At 37.4% G+C, this 18163-nt stretch overlaps 1 protein-coding gene across 1 annotated transcript; it reads left to right on the top strand.

The window, feature by feature from the left end:
- The first annotated feature begins 340 nt into the window (after window positions 1-340).
- On the top strand, window positions 341-16973 carry rb1cc1 (RB1-inducible coiled-coil 1). Its single transcript, XM_003437866.4, has 23 exons — window positions 341-697; window positions 1849-1981; window positions 2071-2197; window positions 2293-2463; window positions 2639-2841; window positions 3294-3708; window positions 3808-3978; window positions 4061-4245; window positions 4394-4580; window positions 5682-5763; window positions 5860-5924; window positions 6039-6142; window positions 7195-7321; window positions 7561-9494; window positions 9940-10126; window positions 12629-12737; window positions 12934-13237; window positions 14455-14503; window positions 14600-14647; window positions 15037-15095; window positions 15297-15424; window positions 15775-15845; window positions 16074-16973. The coding sequence occupies exons 2-23, from the start codon at window positions 1911-1913 to the stop codon at window positions 16149-16151; spliced, it is 4875 nt and encodes a 1624-aa protein (XP_003437914.1). The 5' UTR covers window positions 341-697; window positions 1849-1910; the 3' UTR covers window positions 16152-16973.
- The last annotated feature ends 1190 nt before the right edge of the window (window positions 16974-18163 follow it).

Genomic DNA, 18163 nt, shown 5'->3' with positions numbered 1-18163 from the left:
AAGAAATGAAGCAAACGTTCCTCATCATTTCAAATTTAAATATGAAAAAATTAAACTTTGAAAATTATAGAAAAAAAATACACAAGAAGTACTGTGATAAGGCCAGTGAATAAGTTACTTTAAGAAAAATGTTATCTTTGTGCTGAAAATGCTACTGTGGTGATAATAAAATGTTCAGTTTTAGTATAAATTTGTCAAAGGTAATAATAATAATAATTATTATTATTAATTCATTATTTAAAAAGAGTCAGTCTTCAGTCTGAAACACTGGAGTTACTCGGCTTGTGACTGAACTCTGAATGCTTTGAGTCGGAACGGATGAACTAGTCGTTCGCGGACTTCCCATCCGCAGATGACAACAACAAAACAACCACAGCTACTAGAGAGGGTGTTAGCGTAGGTAGCCACCTGAGATAAACAACTAGTGGTTTAGTCCGTGTGCTACACCATTACGGCTGGAGTTTGCCAAATTAGAACTTTATTATACTGAAGCATGCTTACTTTGTGCAACTAATTATGACTGTCAGTTATTCTACTCTAGTTTAGTATACCTAACGTTAGCTGAGGGGCTTGCTAAGCTAGCTCTATGTATGCCAATCCAAAACGGGTTAGCTAGCTAGCTAGAGTGCTAGCTTTTTAGCTAGCCAGCTCGCCAAGGCGAAGCCAAGAGCGAGAAGAGGGAGATGAGCAAAGTGAGGTAAGACTAAAGACATTGTTTTCATTTTAAAAATCCAACATGCTATCTCATTCTCATACAATTATAAATCCAAACTAATGATTGTAATTCCTCTGGTTTATGGTTCTAAATTTGTCAAATTCATCGACGTTAGTGTTGACTATCCTGCGCTAGCTCGTTTTAGCTAATAGCCAGTTAGTCAACGGGTTATTATTGACTAGCTAGCCTGCTAGCAGCTGTTGGTGACCACTTCTTCGGTGTTTATGATGACAGACCGGAGGCCCGGAGGTTATTAACAGCGGTTGAGTGTTTTCAGTAGACATAAAAATGGCAAACATGAACCCCGGTACCGGAGTATCCCTAAAGGATTGGAGGCCCCGCAGATATACAAACCATTAACGTTGTTAAAGACAATTAACAGACAAGCAATTTTGAAAGCAGTGTGGCTTTTAAGTTGTTTATTGTTGTAACGGCTAACATAGCGCTAACTATTTCGTTCTATCTTCAACTTTAATTAGCGCAGCCCTTTTTGCATTATTAATTTCAGAATAAACGCAAACCCGTGTGAAGAATCTACTACTTCAGGTAGTTTCAAAAGACAGATTGTGTCTTTGGTTAGAATAATATGTTGGGTCACTATCTGGTTACCAAACAACTAGCCAATAGCCCAGCCTACCGTGTACTGACTCAGCTACCAGGCTAATTATTCGGTAAGAAACAATGCATGGGCTTTCCTTGGAAAAGTAAAGTGTAGTTCTATTGCCTTTTTGTTGTTGAGTTAATTTAAATGACTGTACTGCATAAGCTCACTCTATAGACTCTTTAAGGTATATTGTTATAACTACTTATAACATGCGGTATAACAGTATGATATCAGTATAATATAAATATGAATCAAGTAGTTTTGTGCTCTGAATGAATGGCACCATTGCTTGTCTTCAGAATAATATAGAATAGCCCTTTGTGTCATTGTACATGCACAACAAAATTATGGGTGCTCCACACCAACTTTGCAGGAATAAAATATTAATGGAAAGACAGCAGGAGTAAATAATAAACAGGAGAAATAAATACAATCAAGAGAAATATATAATTCAATTTAATGATTTCAGGGATGTTTTTTGTCATCTGTTCTCAATTACATTTTTTTGTGTTATTGTGTAATTTTGCAGGGTTGTGGTGAGTGACTAAATGAACAAGACAGGCAAGAGGGAAGAACTCTGGGAGATCAAACATGAAGTTGTATGTGTTCCAGGTCAACAATGGCAGCACACTGACATTTGATACTGACCTTGCTGTCCAAACGTAAGAAGCTGCCATTGTAATATTAATCTGAAACAGTGGTCAGTACGCCTTGCTTAGTGTGACCTAAAAAGTGTTTTCCCTTTTCTCAGTGTACAGGAGCTCAAACATGCCATCCAAGCCAAATATAAAATTGCAATTCCACATCAAGTCCTTGTTGTTAATGGAGGAGAATGTATGGCTGCAGAGAGACGGGTCTGCAGCTACAGTGCTGGCACTGTGAGTTTTTCAGTTTGTTAGGTGTTGATTTTATTTCCTTGAATGTATATCAGTTACATATATAATGCTCTACACACTGTTGTTTTTATCTTTAGGAAACCAACCCAATATTCCTGTTCAACAAAGAGATGATCTTGTCTGACCGGGATCCAACGATCCCTAAAACCACCTTCTCAATTGAGAGTGAGATTCAGGTCAAGGTGGAGGAGTCTCTTTTGATGCCAGCTGTCTTTCACACTGTTGCCTCTCGAACACAACTTGCTCTGGTAGTTAAAAAAATTTTTTGTTTTAAAACCTTGGCCTGAAAAAAGTTCTTGAATGTGTTTGCCATGAAATGTTTTTCAACTAAATTTCTGTACAAGAAATAATAACTAATCAATCATCTGTGGAATACTCTGAAAATGTTCTAATGTTGACTTAAATATTTGTTAATCCCTCCAGGAAATGTTTGAAGTTGCCAACAAACTTTGCTCTTTCTGTGAACGTTTGGTTCATGATGAACACCTTCAACACCAAGGCTGGGCTGCTATAATGGCTAATCTGGATGACTGCACCCTATCTTATCAGAAGTTGCTTATAAAATTCAACACAGCTTATACAAATTATCAGCATGACCTGGAGGAAATCAAAGTGAAACTTACAAAGTAAGTGTTACTATGTAACTGTGTAGCGTAAGTAAGTGTTGCTTTGCTGATCTTTTTCAATAAGTTTAAACCTAAAATGCAAAATATTGTGTTTTTATTGGTAAATAAGCCTACAGCGAATATGCTAGAGGAACCATGTTAAATAATGTAGTTATAATGTTATTATAATATGTTATTATATAGTATAAAATAGTAGTAAAGAAATTGAAAAAGTCTCAATTCACAAGAAGGCTGATTCTGTTCATCTGGACGTAGCGTTTTCAGATGGAGAAATGTTTCGTCACTCATACAAGTGCCTTCTTCAGTCTCAGCTGACTGCAGGTTTCTCCAACCTTATAAACAGTACATTTGCACAGTGACTGAAACTAGAATCAACCTTTTGGGATTTACTTACCTGGATGACTGAGCATGCATCAAGACAAGTCTCAACTCACCTTTTGTTATGATTGCAGGTTAGGGACAGCAGTTTCAGTAATGGCCAAGATACCTCTGCTGGAATGTTTAACACGTCAGAGTTACAGAGAGAGCATGGAGAAGTCCAGCTCAACCCCTGAAAAGGATTCAGATGAGACGGAAGAAGAAAAATCCACTGACTCTGTGCTCTGCACAACTGAAGCACAGATGCACTCCAAGTCATCAGCATCCTTCTCCGCTTCAGGGACAGCCACTTGTGAGCCAGCTGAGGACCAGGAATCAAATGAAATGACTGACAGTGGTGGCCTGAGAGCTGCACTATTAGATGATGACACACCAGAGCTCACCAACCCGTCCGTCTTCAATGTTACATTATTAGATTGGATCAACGTCCAGGACAGGCCCAATGATGTGGAATCAGTTGTAAGGAAATGTTTTGACTCCATCAATAGGGTAAGTCATTGATCTATTTTTAAAAAGGTCTAGGTAGATTTTTAAATGTGTTGTGTTAAATTGGAATAAGAGGTTTGACTTTGATTTTGTGTCTTTCAGCTTGACCCGCGGATCATTCAGCCTTTCCTAACAGAATGTCATGACACAATTTCCAAGCTAGATAATCAAAACATGAAATCCATCAAAGGGCTTGAAGACAGGTTGTATGCTCTAGACCAAATGCTTGCAAGCTGCAAGAAGTTGGTGAATGAACAGAAAGAACTTGCTCAGGTAGGCAAAGAAAAGCCATATTAAATAGTTTTCTCTGCTTTTTGTTGTGTTATGAATTGTACTCACATGTTTTTGCTTCCAGGGATTTTTGGCCAATCAGAAGCGGGCTGAAAACCTGAAGGATACATCTGTTCTGCCTGATTTGTGTATGAGTCACACCAACCAGCTGATGATCATGCTGAACAACCACAGAAAGCTGCTGGAAATTAAAAAGAAGTGCACCACTGCCAAACAAGAGCTAGCAAACAACCTTCAAGTCAGACTTAAGTAAAACCGGAAACCATTTCTTCTTCCATATTTATTGCTGATCCTGACTGTGTTTAATGAATTGTACCTTGCTGTATTTAATATATGTTTAAAAAAATGTGATTATGAGAATTATGTTTTCAAATTCTAATGATTGGAATAATTTTAGATGGTGCTGCTACGTGATGCTTCATGCAGACCAGGATGCAGAGAAGCTTCAGGCTCTATTCAGACTTCTAACTGAGCTAATGGAAAGAGTGAGGGTGGTGGAGGCCCTCAGTACCGTGCCCCAGATGTACTGCTTGGCAGTCGTTGAAGTAGTCAGGAGAAAAATGTTCATGCGCCACTACAGAGAGGTCAGTACCGTTATTAGAAACTAATCATGCATCAGATGTAGCAATTAAAAAAAAAAAAAAAAAGTCATGTCAATAAGATTTACAGAAATGTCAATGTACAGTATGGAATCATATAATGAAAAATAGTATAAAGTACGTAAAACCACAGATACAGCCTAAAGAAAGGTTTTCTTTTAAGAAGATTCTGTGTGGGTTCCATCTGGGTACTTAGACTTCCTAAAAAGTTATCTCTGTTATATTAATTGGTTATTCTAAATTATAAAGATGTGGATGGTGGTCTGTCACTGTGTGTTAGCCCTGCAATGGACTGATGACCCAATCCTGAATTAAATAAGATGAGGGAAATGAATGGATGGATGGTCTTTTGGGGGTTTTTTTTGTGAGAATTCAGCTCTGTTTCAAGTGTGTAAGAAATAACATTATCAACACAAAGCTGCACCCATTGGGAAGCCTGTGCTAACAGGGGGAATTAAGTTACTGTAATCAGCTATGAAGTGTCCAATTTTCAAACATCTGGCCATTTGTGGTGTGCTGTGTTGGCAGCAGCAGAAAAGAAAATAATGCCTAATTTGTGATATGTTATGACAGCTAAAGGTGTGTGACTTGTGCCCAAGCAATGTACTGTCTATGGTAAAGGTGCAAAAAGGGTGCTTAGCTCTGAGAAGGTTTGACTAATAAGAGAGATTTTTGATGACTGTGATGAAACTTTCCTTCATTTGAGCTTAATTTTTTGGTCTTTATTATTTCTCAGTCACAAGAAAGAATAGAAGTTAACACTTTGTGTTTTGGGAATTGCTTGAAAGATAGCTCCTCTGATTGGTGTAGTTTTTGGCTAAAAATGTAACCGCTCGTTTTGTCAGAAGCTGCATACATATTGGCTTTTTTTGAAGAGTGCCTGCAAGCCTTCCATTGTATTATGTCTAAATGCTGAAACAGAGGAAAAGCCTGGGAGTCATAGTTTTTTGTTTGTTTTTTTTCCTTTCAAATCTAAATAACATTAAAACGATGTTAAGGAATGTAATCTTCTTGTGAAAATGTTTTTGAAACATAATTATTAATTTATTGCATAATCTTAATGTAATTTTTCTTAAATGTTTTCAGTGGGCCAATGCACTTGTCAAGGATGGAAAACAACTGTATGAGGCAGAGAAATTTAAACGGGAATCCTTTGGGAAACTCTTTCGTAAGTGTTTTTAAGAAACTCTGATTAAATAACACACCAATTCCACGTAAGAAAAGAATTTTGACCCAGTTACTGTTTTTTTTAAAAATTATTTAGGAAAGTCTTTTCTCCGAAATCGGTTGTTTAGAGGACTTGATTCATGGCCTCCAACATCATTTTGTGTAAGTTTGTATCGTGTTTGATTGAATTATCATGTGTATCACTTTTTCTTTGTTAGCACTATTGTTTCACACTGTTTGACAGTCTATTTTTTCATGGTTCTTTATTGGCTATAGACACGAAGGCCAAGAAGGTTTGATGATGAACTTCCAGACATCTCACTTGAGGACCTGCAGTACTTGAAATCTTGTTGTCCTGTTGAGGTGCAGCCTTTCCTCATGTAAGTCACTGTCGTGACTCATTAGAGTGGTTTTAAATATCATTAAATGTGGTTTTTTGAGAAAAAATGGAAAAACTATTGGTTAACCACCAATAGTTAACATAACTGAATTTATGGTTTGTTATCAAAGTAAGCTGTTTGGTTTCCAACCAGTTCCCTGGCACTGTACTTTTGGTTTATTTAAATAAATAACGCAATAAAGATATACAAAGCTTTAGATATTTAAGAAATTGAATAATGAATAAATCATGGGTCATGTTGTTGTTGGTCTTACTTGGGGACCAAGTATGTCATAGTTGGAGTTGTTTATAGTTCTTTATGATGGAGATTATGTGAATAATCTGAATATAGTCTGAATGTGGTCTTACAACATTTTATGCAGATTGCACTTTGAAATGCAGGCTGTCTAACGCTGTAGAGCAAAATATTTCAGTTTAAATTAGATGTTAAAAGGTTAAATTAAAAAGTCAGACTTGTATAATTAAGTGCTAATAACCAGAATCATTATAACTTTGTAAGTCTATAAAGTAATGGTCCGATATAATCATGTATAAGTAAACTATCTAAAGTATTGTTTGAGCTTTATTTTTATTTTCAGTTGCCATCAGTTGCCGCATATGATACATAGTTTAATGTATCACATAGTTCACAGTTTTAATTCTACTGAATTAAGGCTTTGCTCTTTATTTACTCATTACTGTGGTGATCATGGTCTCAGAACTCTGTTAATTATGCCGTTTCTTTTTCATTCGCCATGTACGCTCTTAACTAAAAGGGAACATACTTGGAGTTGATCAGCCTAACTCTTAACAACTGTTTAATCCTTGATTAAGTTAATCAATTCAAGAAATAAGATTCAGCTTTAGACTCAGTTTGCTTTCTTGAACAGATTCTTGGGGTGAAACGTGGCCTAAAATTATTCTGTTATCTCTTAATTGCATCAAATTCAAAACCTTCTAAGCAGTCTTTTTAAACTGGAGAAATTCACAACATAGTTTTTACCAATATGTCCTTGTTTGTTTAGTTTTTAAAAAAAAAACCTTTTTCTGCAGGCTTCCCACAGTGTGCAACTTTGAGCCCTTAAATCACCACATAGAGACACTTCACCAGCTGGTCCAAGCTGCGCAGAGCGTGGATGAGATGTCACAGACAATTACTGACCTGCTAAGTGAACAAAGGGTAATGATTTACCTTGGTTATATACACATATATGTATTTGCTGTCCTAGTCTGAAATGAACACATAACTTAGAACAGCTATCAAAAAGCAAACAATACTGAGGTGTAACTTTAGGTCAAGCATTTCTAATTTTTTCCTTTCTTCTTTTGTAATACTGTATAATTTCTCTTTTCGTATTAAGATTAAACTCCAAATTGAAGAATATATTTATTTATTCTTGGGTGTTCTTTTTTCCCTAGGCATCTTATAGTCAGAGTGCCCACAGATCAACTACATTGTCTCCTCAGTCTGAAATGCCTGCTACCACAACACCGGTGTCGCCCAAAACTCCTTCCTCTCTCAGCCTTCAGGGCCCCAGCTGCCAACCCCTTCATGTTCCTGTCCCAGCTCCTCTAGAGGACTTATCGCCAGACAGCATTGATGCACAAACATTTGACTTTGAAACCATTGGCCATCCAAACATGGATCCAGTCCTACAGCAGGGATCCCTTGATTTAGATTCTCTGGCAGAAAGCCCTGAATCAGACTTCATGTCTGCTGTCAACGAGTTTGTGATTGAAGAGAACTTGACCTCTCCGAACCCTATCAGTGATCCTACTAGCCCTGAAATGATGGTGGAATCTTTGTATTCATCAGTCATTAATGCTATTGATAACAAGCGAATGCAAGATACCACAATACTAGAGAGAGAGAACTCAAAGATCGCTGTTCTTCAGCAAGTTATTGAGAGGTATCGAATTGCTGCAGAGGAGTCCCATTCCAGCTTAAGAAATGTAAAGGATGACCTGTGTCATTTACGAGGTCTAGTATTAAAAGAACAACATGACTTTGGCTTTGTTCTGCGTAGTATGAGCACAGAGGTGCACAATATTGTGGACAGCATCTGCCAGACCCATGAACAAGCGCTGAAGGAGCAGCATCAAAGTGAGCTTCTGGCCATACGGCAGGACTTTGAGAAGGAGGTAAAGACACTAACCGAGGAAAACCAAGTAAACCAGAGTATTGTTAGAGATGTTCAGCGTGCAATGCTGGAGCTTGAAGGGCTTATGGAGCGCAAGGAGAAGGAACTGACTCAGCTTGAGAATGAGAGAGAGCGATGGATTCAAACAGATGGTATTCAGACTGATAAGATCACCAACCTGGAACAGATTGTCAGTGATCAAGTTGAAGAAAATAAGAAGCTTGCAGCCTCGAGAGACTCTTTGTCCACTCAGCTTGAGAATCTGCACTTTGAGATTGAACGCAGTCAGCAGAAGATCCGACAGGAGCTGGAAGTTGTTGCACAGAACAATTTAAAAGAGTTGGAGGACAGAATGAAGCATGAACACAAGGCAGAAATGGAGACCCTGACCAAGGATAACCAAGAGGCTCTGGAAAATCTTGCTGTTGAAAATAGTGCTAAGTTAAGCAAGGCAGCTGATCACCATGCCACTGCTATAAAAGAGAAGGACAGTCAGGTCAAGGACTTGGAGGCTCGGATAGCTGAGCTTGCAGAACTCCGCTGCAAGTTAGAGGTGGAGTTAGCCCTCAAAGAATCAGAGACAGAAGACTTAAAGCGCTTGTTTGAGGAGTCCAGGATACAGCAGGAAGAGGATGTCAAATCCCAAATAGAGGCTAAGACCAAAGTTCTTGGTGAAGAACTGGCAGTTGTCAAAAAAGAGCTTCAGCTAAAGAATGAAGAGTATGAAGTGGACCTAGCAGAGCTTAGGACTCTCATGAGGATTGAGAAGGACCACTGCATCTCAGAGCTTGTTGACAGACACGAAGAGGAGACTATTTTGTTGAGGAACAAGCTCTCTTCCCTGCAGCAGCAAGCCCAGGAGGCTGGGAGGAACCACGCTGAGCAGCATCGGAAACTTAAAGAGGAATTAGATCAGCAACTGGCTGCTGTCTGTGAAGAAAAAGAAAAGCAACTGAATAGTTTCCAAGAACGGGAGCAGGAGTTGAGGACTGTTATCAGCAGTTTGCAGCAAGAAAATGACCTGCTTTCGCAAAAAGTAGAGCAGGACAGACTTGCATTTGAGAAACATTTAGAGAAAGAAAAGGCCACTGAGGCTGCAGCACCAGATGCCTTTAAAGAGTTAGAGCATGAGAAAGAGGAGATGGAGAAGAGACTCTTAGGCAAGATTAGACAACTTGAAAATGAGCTTCATGAGGTCCGGTCCTCAAAAAGGTAAATGTTTAATCCAAAACAAGTGTGGTCTTTATGTTTCTTCACATTACTTTCACAGTTACAGGTTCATCACTTGGCTGATTAATGTTTTTGTTAGAGGTATTATGATTTTCCATTTTCTGTAAGTTTTTTTTTAGTTTTAAATTTGGGTTTTCAGTTTAGTTTCCACAGTTTCCTGTGCTCAGGTTAGTTTAACATTCCTTTTAGTATTAATTTTATCATTATTATTATTATTATTATTATTATTATCATCATTATCATGTGGGTCATTTTTTCAGAATTTAAGATGTAATAAGTTTGGAAAAGTACAGTAATAAAGTATAATATCGAGGCCAGACATCGTAGCCTCTGGATTTCTATTATCTATATTTATTTCAGTTAAAGTGTTTTTCATGGTTAGTTTTAAGTAGTTTAAGTTGATAACATTGTTTGCTGTGCCTTTCAGTGATGAAGGGTTGTCCCTGCATGCTGACGGACGTGCAGATGCCGGAGCACCTCTGTCTCTAGACTCAGCACTACAAGAGCGTCTGCAACAGGAAAGGGCCTCTCTGCAGGCACAGATGGAGCTCATGGAGAAAAAGAAGAATGAGGAGATACAGAATATGAAAACATCACTTATTGCAGAGCAGCAGGTTTGAATTTGCTCTCGTTAAGCTTATTTTAGGGTTCTGCTTTTGTTGATATTTGCCTACACGGGGGAGGGGGGGGGTGCGACCTATGCTAACATAGTTGTGTGCAGTCTTCCAAAAACCCAACCGCATGTCACCCATCAAAGATCATCATGGACAGACAGTCACTGCAATGGACACAGTAGAATTTATGTAACACAATTCAGCTCTCTTGTATTTTCTAAATTTGCATCTCTATGCGGTCTTTAAGTCAGACGTTATTAGGCGTTTCTGGGTCCAAACTCCGCTTCAGTGGTGAAAGTCAAACAAACACTGTGACATCACTAAGAGATGAAAAACTATCTAAATTATTTAATCTGTAATAAAATAATTGGGTTGGCTGCTCTACCAGGTGTAACAATTAAGTTTAACATCCAGGCACCCATGAAAACAGAATTTCTGAAATTTAACGGAGTTAGAAGTTAGCAGGGAGTTAGCTCGCTAGTTTCCATCTAAATATAATACACCATGTACTGACTGAAAGATTTCTGAAACTAATTAAGATGTACAGCTCTGCTATCACTTCTGACATAAATGAAGACAGAAAACTAAACAGCAGTGAAGTTTGTAGTGTTACTGAAGTTGAACTAGCTTGTATACAATGATGTGCTATGTGGACGCTAGCAACACAGCTATGTTAGCATAATATAAACACAGTGAAGCTGAAGGATGAATGCTAACTTCTTTCCACTCGATAAAAATTAACGCAATGGTAATCAATCCACAATATGAGGTTAGTCAATAATATACTGCTGCATGGGCTGGGCAGTAGTTACATCGTAAGGTTTTAAAAACTAAGCTTTAAAATGAATAGTGGTAATAAAACCTGAGAGAGAGGCCGACAGTGTTCACTGCCCTTTTTTAGGGGCTTGTCCAGATTAAATAGAACAACGTACAAAGAATTAAAACATGTTAAAAACACAGCAGCCTTAATAAATGCAGAGTAGTTTGGATCTGGAAGCAGGGTTCACACGTCATCATTTAAAGACCAGATAGTTGGCTGAAGACCAACAAGAGCATTACCAAGAGTAGCCCACAGACCGCTTGTTTGTGAAACTGCCCCCAGGTGACAGCAAACAGCTATAACATGTAGAAAACGATCTGCAAAACTGTTCATAGTCTGTGTATGTCGATGAATGGGAATAGTAGTAGTAGCACTAGCATGTTTCCTTGGCCATAGGAGACTGAATGCAGTTAGCAGTGGTCATCTTCATTTAGTCAGTCATAAAGTGTGTTGTAAATGGAAAAAGTTGTTTATGAAAGGGATAAGACCTAAACTAACTCAGCTTAGACTGAAAGCAGCATACACACAGGAAGAAACCTGCGGCAATTTGATTACCAGAGACTTGTAGCACTCACAGGCTAAATAACCTTTAGCTGTGCAAAGAGGGGTGGATACCTATTTAAACTACTGTCAGTTTTGAGGAGAGCAATTATTGCTGCAAACAGTGGGAGCAAAGAGATACCATTGACTAACATGACAGTGCGGGGGATGTATAAGAGGGTTACCAGTGAACCTTAGCCTAAAATGTCCACTATAGTGGCCAGCTGTCAGCTACAAGCGATGCACAGTGACCCAATTTCTTTATATATGCACAACGCTTCTTGTTTGGCAGCAGAGATTTTAGCATGGCAGGCTGCCATGGAGAAATATTACCAGTAGAAAAAGTGCTTGTCAGTATAGCGTTATGGTAGTGTGAAATATTTTAAATACAGTTCATCCTCCCTATAGACAACAGCCTTCAACATGCCATCAAAAGTTTCACTGTTGACCTTCCAACTCTTGAGTACTGAGTATTCAGTACTTAAGGGTCAGATCTCATCCATTTCTTAAAACCTACCTTTAGTTTTCTGTGTCTTTTTTTCCCACCTTCCTAAGTAAAAGTAGGGATGACTAATAAATTGGCAACTGGATGAATGACACTGTTTACATATTACAGGTCATAAAATATTTTTCAGGATCACCCAGGGAACCAGAGTCTGGATTTTCCTCTAGGGACCAACTTGCTACAATGCTATGGATGATGAGCAGATCGCTTCATATGTGGACAGACATTTATTTTACTGTGCTATAGATTTTGTATTATTTCATTAACTGTTTACGAAAAAAAATTTGAGGACACCTCACCTCACTTTGCTACACCTCCCTTTGTAGTTGAACCTGAAAAGACTTGCAACAAACAGAATTGTTAGGAGCACATACAATTTGATTTCTTTGGTTATTTATTGTCTGGTGTAATACATGGATGTACGATACAAAAATATCAAAATACTAGGAGTAAAAGCTAACAAAACAACTGTAACTCCCATGGCTGCATGCTGATCTGTGTCCTCAGAAATTGGCAATTAAAAATGAAATAATTTGTGCTTTGATATAAATGCTCTGTTCTCACTAAAATGGTTGTTAAGCTTGATAAAATTTTTAAAATGATAATAATAATAATAATTATAAATTTTTTTGTCCAGACAAATTTCAACACAGTTCTAACACGAGAGAAGATGAAAAAGGAGCAGATCATCAGTGATCTCACGGAGAAGTTACATAAAGTTACCCAGCAGCAGGAGAAAGATAAAGGTGAGTGTGTACTGTCTACATTGAACACTTTTTTTCTTACAGTTTTGGAAATGAGACATGATGGTAGCACCTCATGAATATTCATTACTTGTCCTGTTCGCTTGTTCTCACTGCCATAATATTCATTTTTAGGCTTTGGTCAAAAATAATGTTATTTTGTGTTTGTCAGTGGTTTTTATTTATACTTTTATTCCAGCTCTGATAGAGAAACTGTCTGAGGATCGGGCTAGTGTGATGCAGGAAAAGAAACATTTGGAAGAGGAGCTCAACCGTTTGCGCAGCACTGCACTGGTCTCCTCTGCCTTCTTCAACCCTAACCCCTCAGCTCAAGATGCCTCAGAAGCCGGGGCGGCAGCAGCAGCAGCAGCTAGAGCTCTGCCCGTTGCTGGGGCTTGTTCTTCTGAGCCCTTCGCTGAAACTGACAGATTGGCCTCTGTGGCAGCCATTCGAGATGACGAACATGTTGATTCAGCAGTGGAAGCCAGCATGGTGACCGTCCAGTAAGCATCTACTCTAAAATAAACATTGTATTTAGAGTCTGAATTATGTCCATGTGATTATGTGCCCGACACTATTACTGTTCATGGGGAAAGAAAAATCAGAGCAGCACACATGGTGTTTAGACGGGTATCCTAACCGGTTATCCTATCCTAACCTCACCTGGTTAACACCTATATGGGCTGCATTTGGACTGTCAGTGTGTTTGTCCTTACTCCACACTTTATATTTCAAACAACATTTGCCAAATATGTAAGAAACCTGCTCACCTATGCATGATCTTGTAGCCACAGTTCATAGAGTGGTCAGTGTAAAAGGAATGCACACAATTTTGGTTATTCTATACATAATAGTTTTTGTGGAATCTGTGATGCACAATGTAATGTAAGTCCAAAAGTTTGGATAAACCATCACTGGTTAAAATTTTAACAGTATGTCCCCTTCAAGGTCATCGCCTGGTGTAGTGATGCATAGCTCGCAGCTCCTGCTTCACTGAGATTGCTCCCTGGATGGCCGTTCTGACCACTTTTATGTGTGCATTTTTTATTTCATCATTGAGCTCACATTTACTTTCAAAGCAGACAGTAACTTCTGCATCAAACTGGCCAAACCTCACAAGGCTCATTACTGTTGATGAGAGCCGGGGCTCAAACGATAGTCAGTGCAGATTCATCTGCACTGACTAAACTCAAAAAAGTCCATAAAGTCAGGGGAATGACAGTATTCACAAGAATGTACACAGTAAAATCATCCCATATTGTCAGGTCTAGGTGGTCAGAGCAGCTCCTACAATGAACAGTCCCTACAGGTGCAGGAGGGCAGCGAACAATGTAGAGCTTCACAAGAGGACAAATCCATCAATCCATCAAACAAATCCATAGTGAAACCTAAAAAGGTTTCCCTCATAGACAGTGAGTTTTGTTTAGATGCCATCAAATTGATTGCGAGCCAGAGAAACAGACTTTTGTGTTGTGTTTCGAGAGCCAACTGTATAAACTAGCCAAAAATGGACGAACAGAAGAGACATTTGACAGTCCAAGGAAGGCAGGCTAGGAACCGAGTGTGTAAGTTTAAAAAGAAATATTTATTTTTCTTAATATTCTTAATATTAAGAAGTGCCAAGTTGTCACAAGTCAAAAAATGTTATGATTTATTTAACACTGTTAGTTTTACCTGTCGTATACTACGTCTTGTTAATTTTTGTTGGGTTTTTTTGTAGTGATACTACGATGTCAGAGGAGAAACAGCGGATAATCTTACTTGAGAGGGTAAATAGACATGCTGCATCTTTATCATTGCATCTGATTGGATAAAAGTTTGCTTGTGTAGGCATGTCTGACTAATTCATTTAATATATGTTGCAGACTTTGCACATGAAGGAAGAAGAAAACAAGCGTCTCAGTCAAAGACTGGTCAGTTTATGAAACAATTTCTCCACCAGGTGGCACTAGCATCAAAGAGTAAAATCCTGACCCAGGAGGCCAACGAGCTCAGTGAATAAAAATGAGTCTTTAGGAAGAAGATCATTGAAATGTACAAGGGGATGAATGTGTATACTAATACAAATGTCAAAAATGTACTGTTCTGGTGTGAAAATATTTAGTCAGTACTGATATTGCATAACTCGAAGAATGGTATAGTTTAGATTATGATATAATTTTTTCAGGTGGTAAAAGTATAAGAGTTCAAAGCCTATGTCACAGACAAATGATTTAATAATCCCCAGTCGAAGTCAGTTCTTGTTAATATTATTAATTCTGCTTTGATAACATGAATAATGTTGCCCTTCTCTTCTGTGTAGATGTCTCAGAGCATGTCGTCTGTGTCATCACGGCATTCAGACAAAATCGCCATCAGAGAGTAAGTGAATTTTAAAAAACAAAGACACACAGATCCTTAACATGTCCTTGCTGATGTGTGTGTGTGTGTGTTTTCTGTCATTATTATGTACAGTATAATTATACACGTATGATAACTGTTAATGTATTTTCTTTTGTGTTTTCATTTTGCAATTTGGTTTCATCATCATTTGGTCTCTTTATTTGTCTTTTTATGTTTCAGTTTCCAGGTAGGCGATTTGGTTCTAATCATCTTGGATGAAAGGCACGACAACTACGTGCTCTTCACAGTTGGTCCCACCCTCTACTTCCTCCATTCTGAGTCTCTTACTGCACTGGACCTCAAACCAGGTCAGCTTCATCAAACCCTTTTGAGTTTAGCGTTGTTTCATACGAATTTATTTTACACATTTCTTTTTTACTAATAAATTAAAAAGGCATGACTGATTGTTGTCTGTTAATATATATAAATATATATATATATATATATATATATATATATATATATATATATATATATATATAATATGAGTAATCAGACATGAGAGCTTTGTGTGCTGTGTGTACATGGGTGCTAAAATAAAATGTAGTTTAATCTTTGTTCTTGCTACTGATGCTCTGTGGGCTTTATTTTACACACAGAAGAATTGGTGAACATTTTCTTAAGTTTATTTAACGATGCAATTTGTTTTCTTTTTTAGCATCAGGGACCTCAAGACGGCCGTGGGTGCTTGGAAAGGTGATGGAGAAGGAGTATTGCCAGGCAAAAAAGGTACTTAAGTACTAAAAATACTTTCAGTTTACATATTCGATTAATATTTAACCCTGTTTTACTTACAGTTTCAACTGTAGGCCTATAAGTGTCTTTTTTTTCATTGATCAATCAGAGTTGGATTTTTTAAAGTCATGTCAGTAATGTTCTTGCAATTAAGTACAAAGTTTGAACCTTCCTTGTTTCTTGTAATGATCTCTCTCTCCTTCTCTTCCTCTCCTTTTTCAGGCCCAGAACAGATTCAAGGTTCCTTTAGGAACCAAGTTCTACAGAGTGAAAGCTGTTCCATGGAATAGAAAAGTATAATAGCCGAGTAATGAGCTAAAATGTATATTTATATAGTTTAATTTTTGAACAGAAACATCACATCATAACTCATAACTTGAAAATCGAAAGACCTTAAAAATGGAAAGAATTAAGATCGCCATCATATTGTTTTGCATTTTATTTTAAAATCCCACCTGCTATCACTTTTTTTTTTCCTTTTAAACCCAGATTTGTTATTGTGGACCAAATGCTATTAACCTTATTAGGGCAATGCCCTATACACTGTGGCATAATGCCATCTGACCTGTGTAAAATTAAACGAAATTTGGATGTTCAATATTAGTTCTCATTATCAGCATTTGTCCTTTTGTGGAAAATACTGTCATTATCAGCATAATTAAATGAAAAATATACATTTATTATAAATGTTTATGGAGGAATGTTCATGGCATGCATATTGATATATTTTCTTTGATTTACTTATCCAGATAAATGTTGTAGTTGGAAATGTAGTTAATGCTGTTTGTTACTCACAAAACAGTATGGCCCTGTGTCAATACTGAAATGTACATTATGACTGACTAATGGAAACAGTCGTCTTTGCAATCCTTGAAATGCACTTTCAAAACAATGCTTTTGTTGATTTGAAAAGGGAAGTTAATTGAGCTGTCAGAACTAAGTAAATATATCAGCACAAACTTCTCACTATCATAGAATATTGATATGTAGAAAGGAATACTTTGTGACTGTGTTTCATTATCGGGAGACATTGTATATTACTCATCAAATCACATGTAACAATAAATTACTGTATTGTAAAAGCTAGAGTTTTGAAACAATAAAGGACTGATCCCAAATGGATTCAATAGTTTTTTTCTTTGCTTTTCATTCTTTCCTCTGATGCAGAAATGTAACAAATACTTATGTGCACATTAATATTACAGGCGAGATATTTTATGTTTCATTGGGGGGGGAGAAAGCCGACAATTATTATTTTTCACTGACACGTCATTCTAACCATTTTGTATAAAAACAAAAACAGCAGAAGCTTTTAAGGCATATATAGTAAATGGCACCTATAATGATGATTTTTAAAATTTTCCTGGGGGAAATTCAGGAGTCAATGTGGAATAGCATAGTATAGTGTATTCATTTGATTTAGCATTTTTGCTTTTGTGGAAACATTAATGTTGGCACGGTGCTGCAGGAAACAGACTTCAAAAAGGCTTCAAATCGGGGCCCAAGAACGATGCGGCCCTCATGGAGAAGGAAGCCCACCAACATCACTTTCCCAGTTCACAGCGGGGAGCATAGCAGCTCTCCGCCGAGCACTCTCTACCATGTGGGTCTAGGGGTGTTTTAACAATGTTTAGCTCTATTTTCTCCATTTAGCATAAGCCTGTTGTCACATTTGGATGGCTCCTTCATAAATTGATGGTGTGATTCCTACAATTTCGGGACAGGCCTGAATGACAAAATATGCAACACAACATTCGATACCGAGGTGCCTGGCAAGCACCAACCATGTGCACTGGACAGGCTCTTAGTGTAAATGTTTACAACCCCCCACTGAGCTCAGTGCTGCTGGGAGTCACTCTCATCAGGCTGAATGGGATTTAACACTGCCATGTGTAGTCTCAAGCTAGTCTAGTCTCAAGACTTTTTTTCGTAACATTTTTGAGTTCTTATCTTTAGTAATGAATCTTAAATTTGGCTGCATGCTTAGTAAGTCATAGTGTAGTGTCTGTATTTAGTTTTATTTCATCCATTAAAAGAAATGGCACCAGTTTAATTTATATATCTATATCTTTAACACGCACACACATACATAATGAGCTTTAATGAAATGACAATTAGCAAAAATTATGTAGACTACATCTGATATATATATATATATATATATATATATATATATATATATGTATATATATGTATATATGTATATATATATATATATATGTATATATATATATATATATATATATGTATATATGTATATATATATATATGTGTATATATGTATATATATATATATATGTGTGTATATATAT

This window comes from Oreochromis niloticus, linkage group LG18 (assembly GCF_001858045.2).
Source record: "Oreochromis niloticus isolate F11D_XX linkage group LG18, O_niloticus_UMD_NMBU, whole genome shotgun sequence".
Lineage (NCBI taxonomy): Eukaryota > Metazoa > Chordata > Actinopteri > Cichliformes > Cichlidae > Oreochromis > Oreochromis niloticus.
This window is presented reverse-complemented; position numbering and strand designations above follow the sequence as displayed.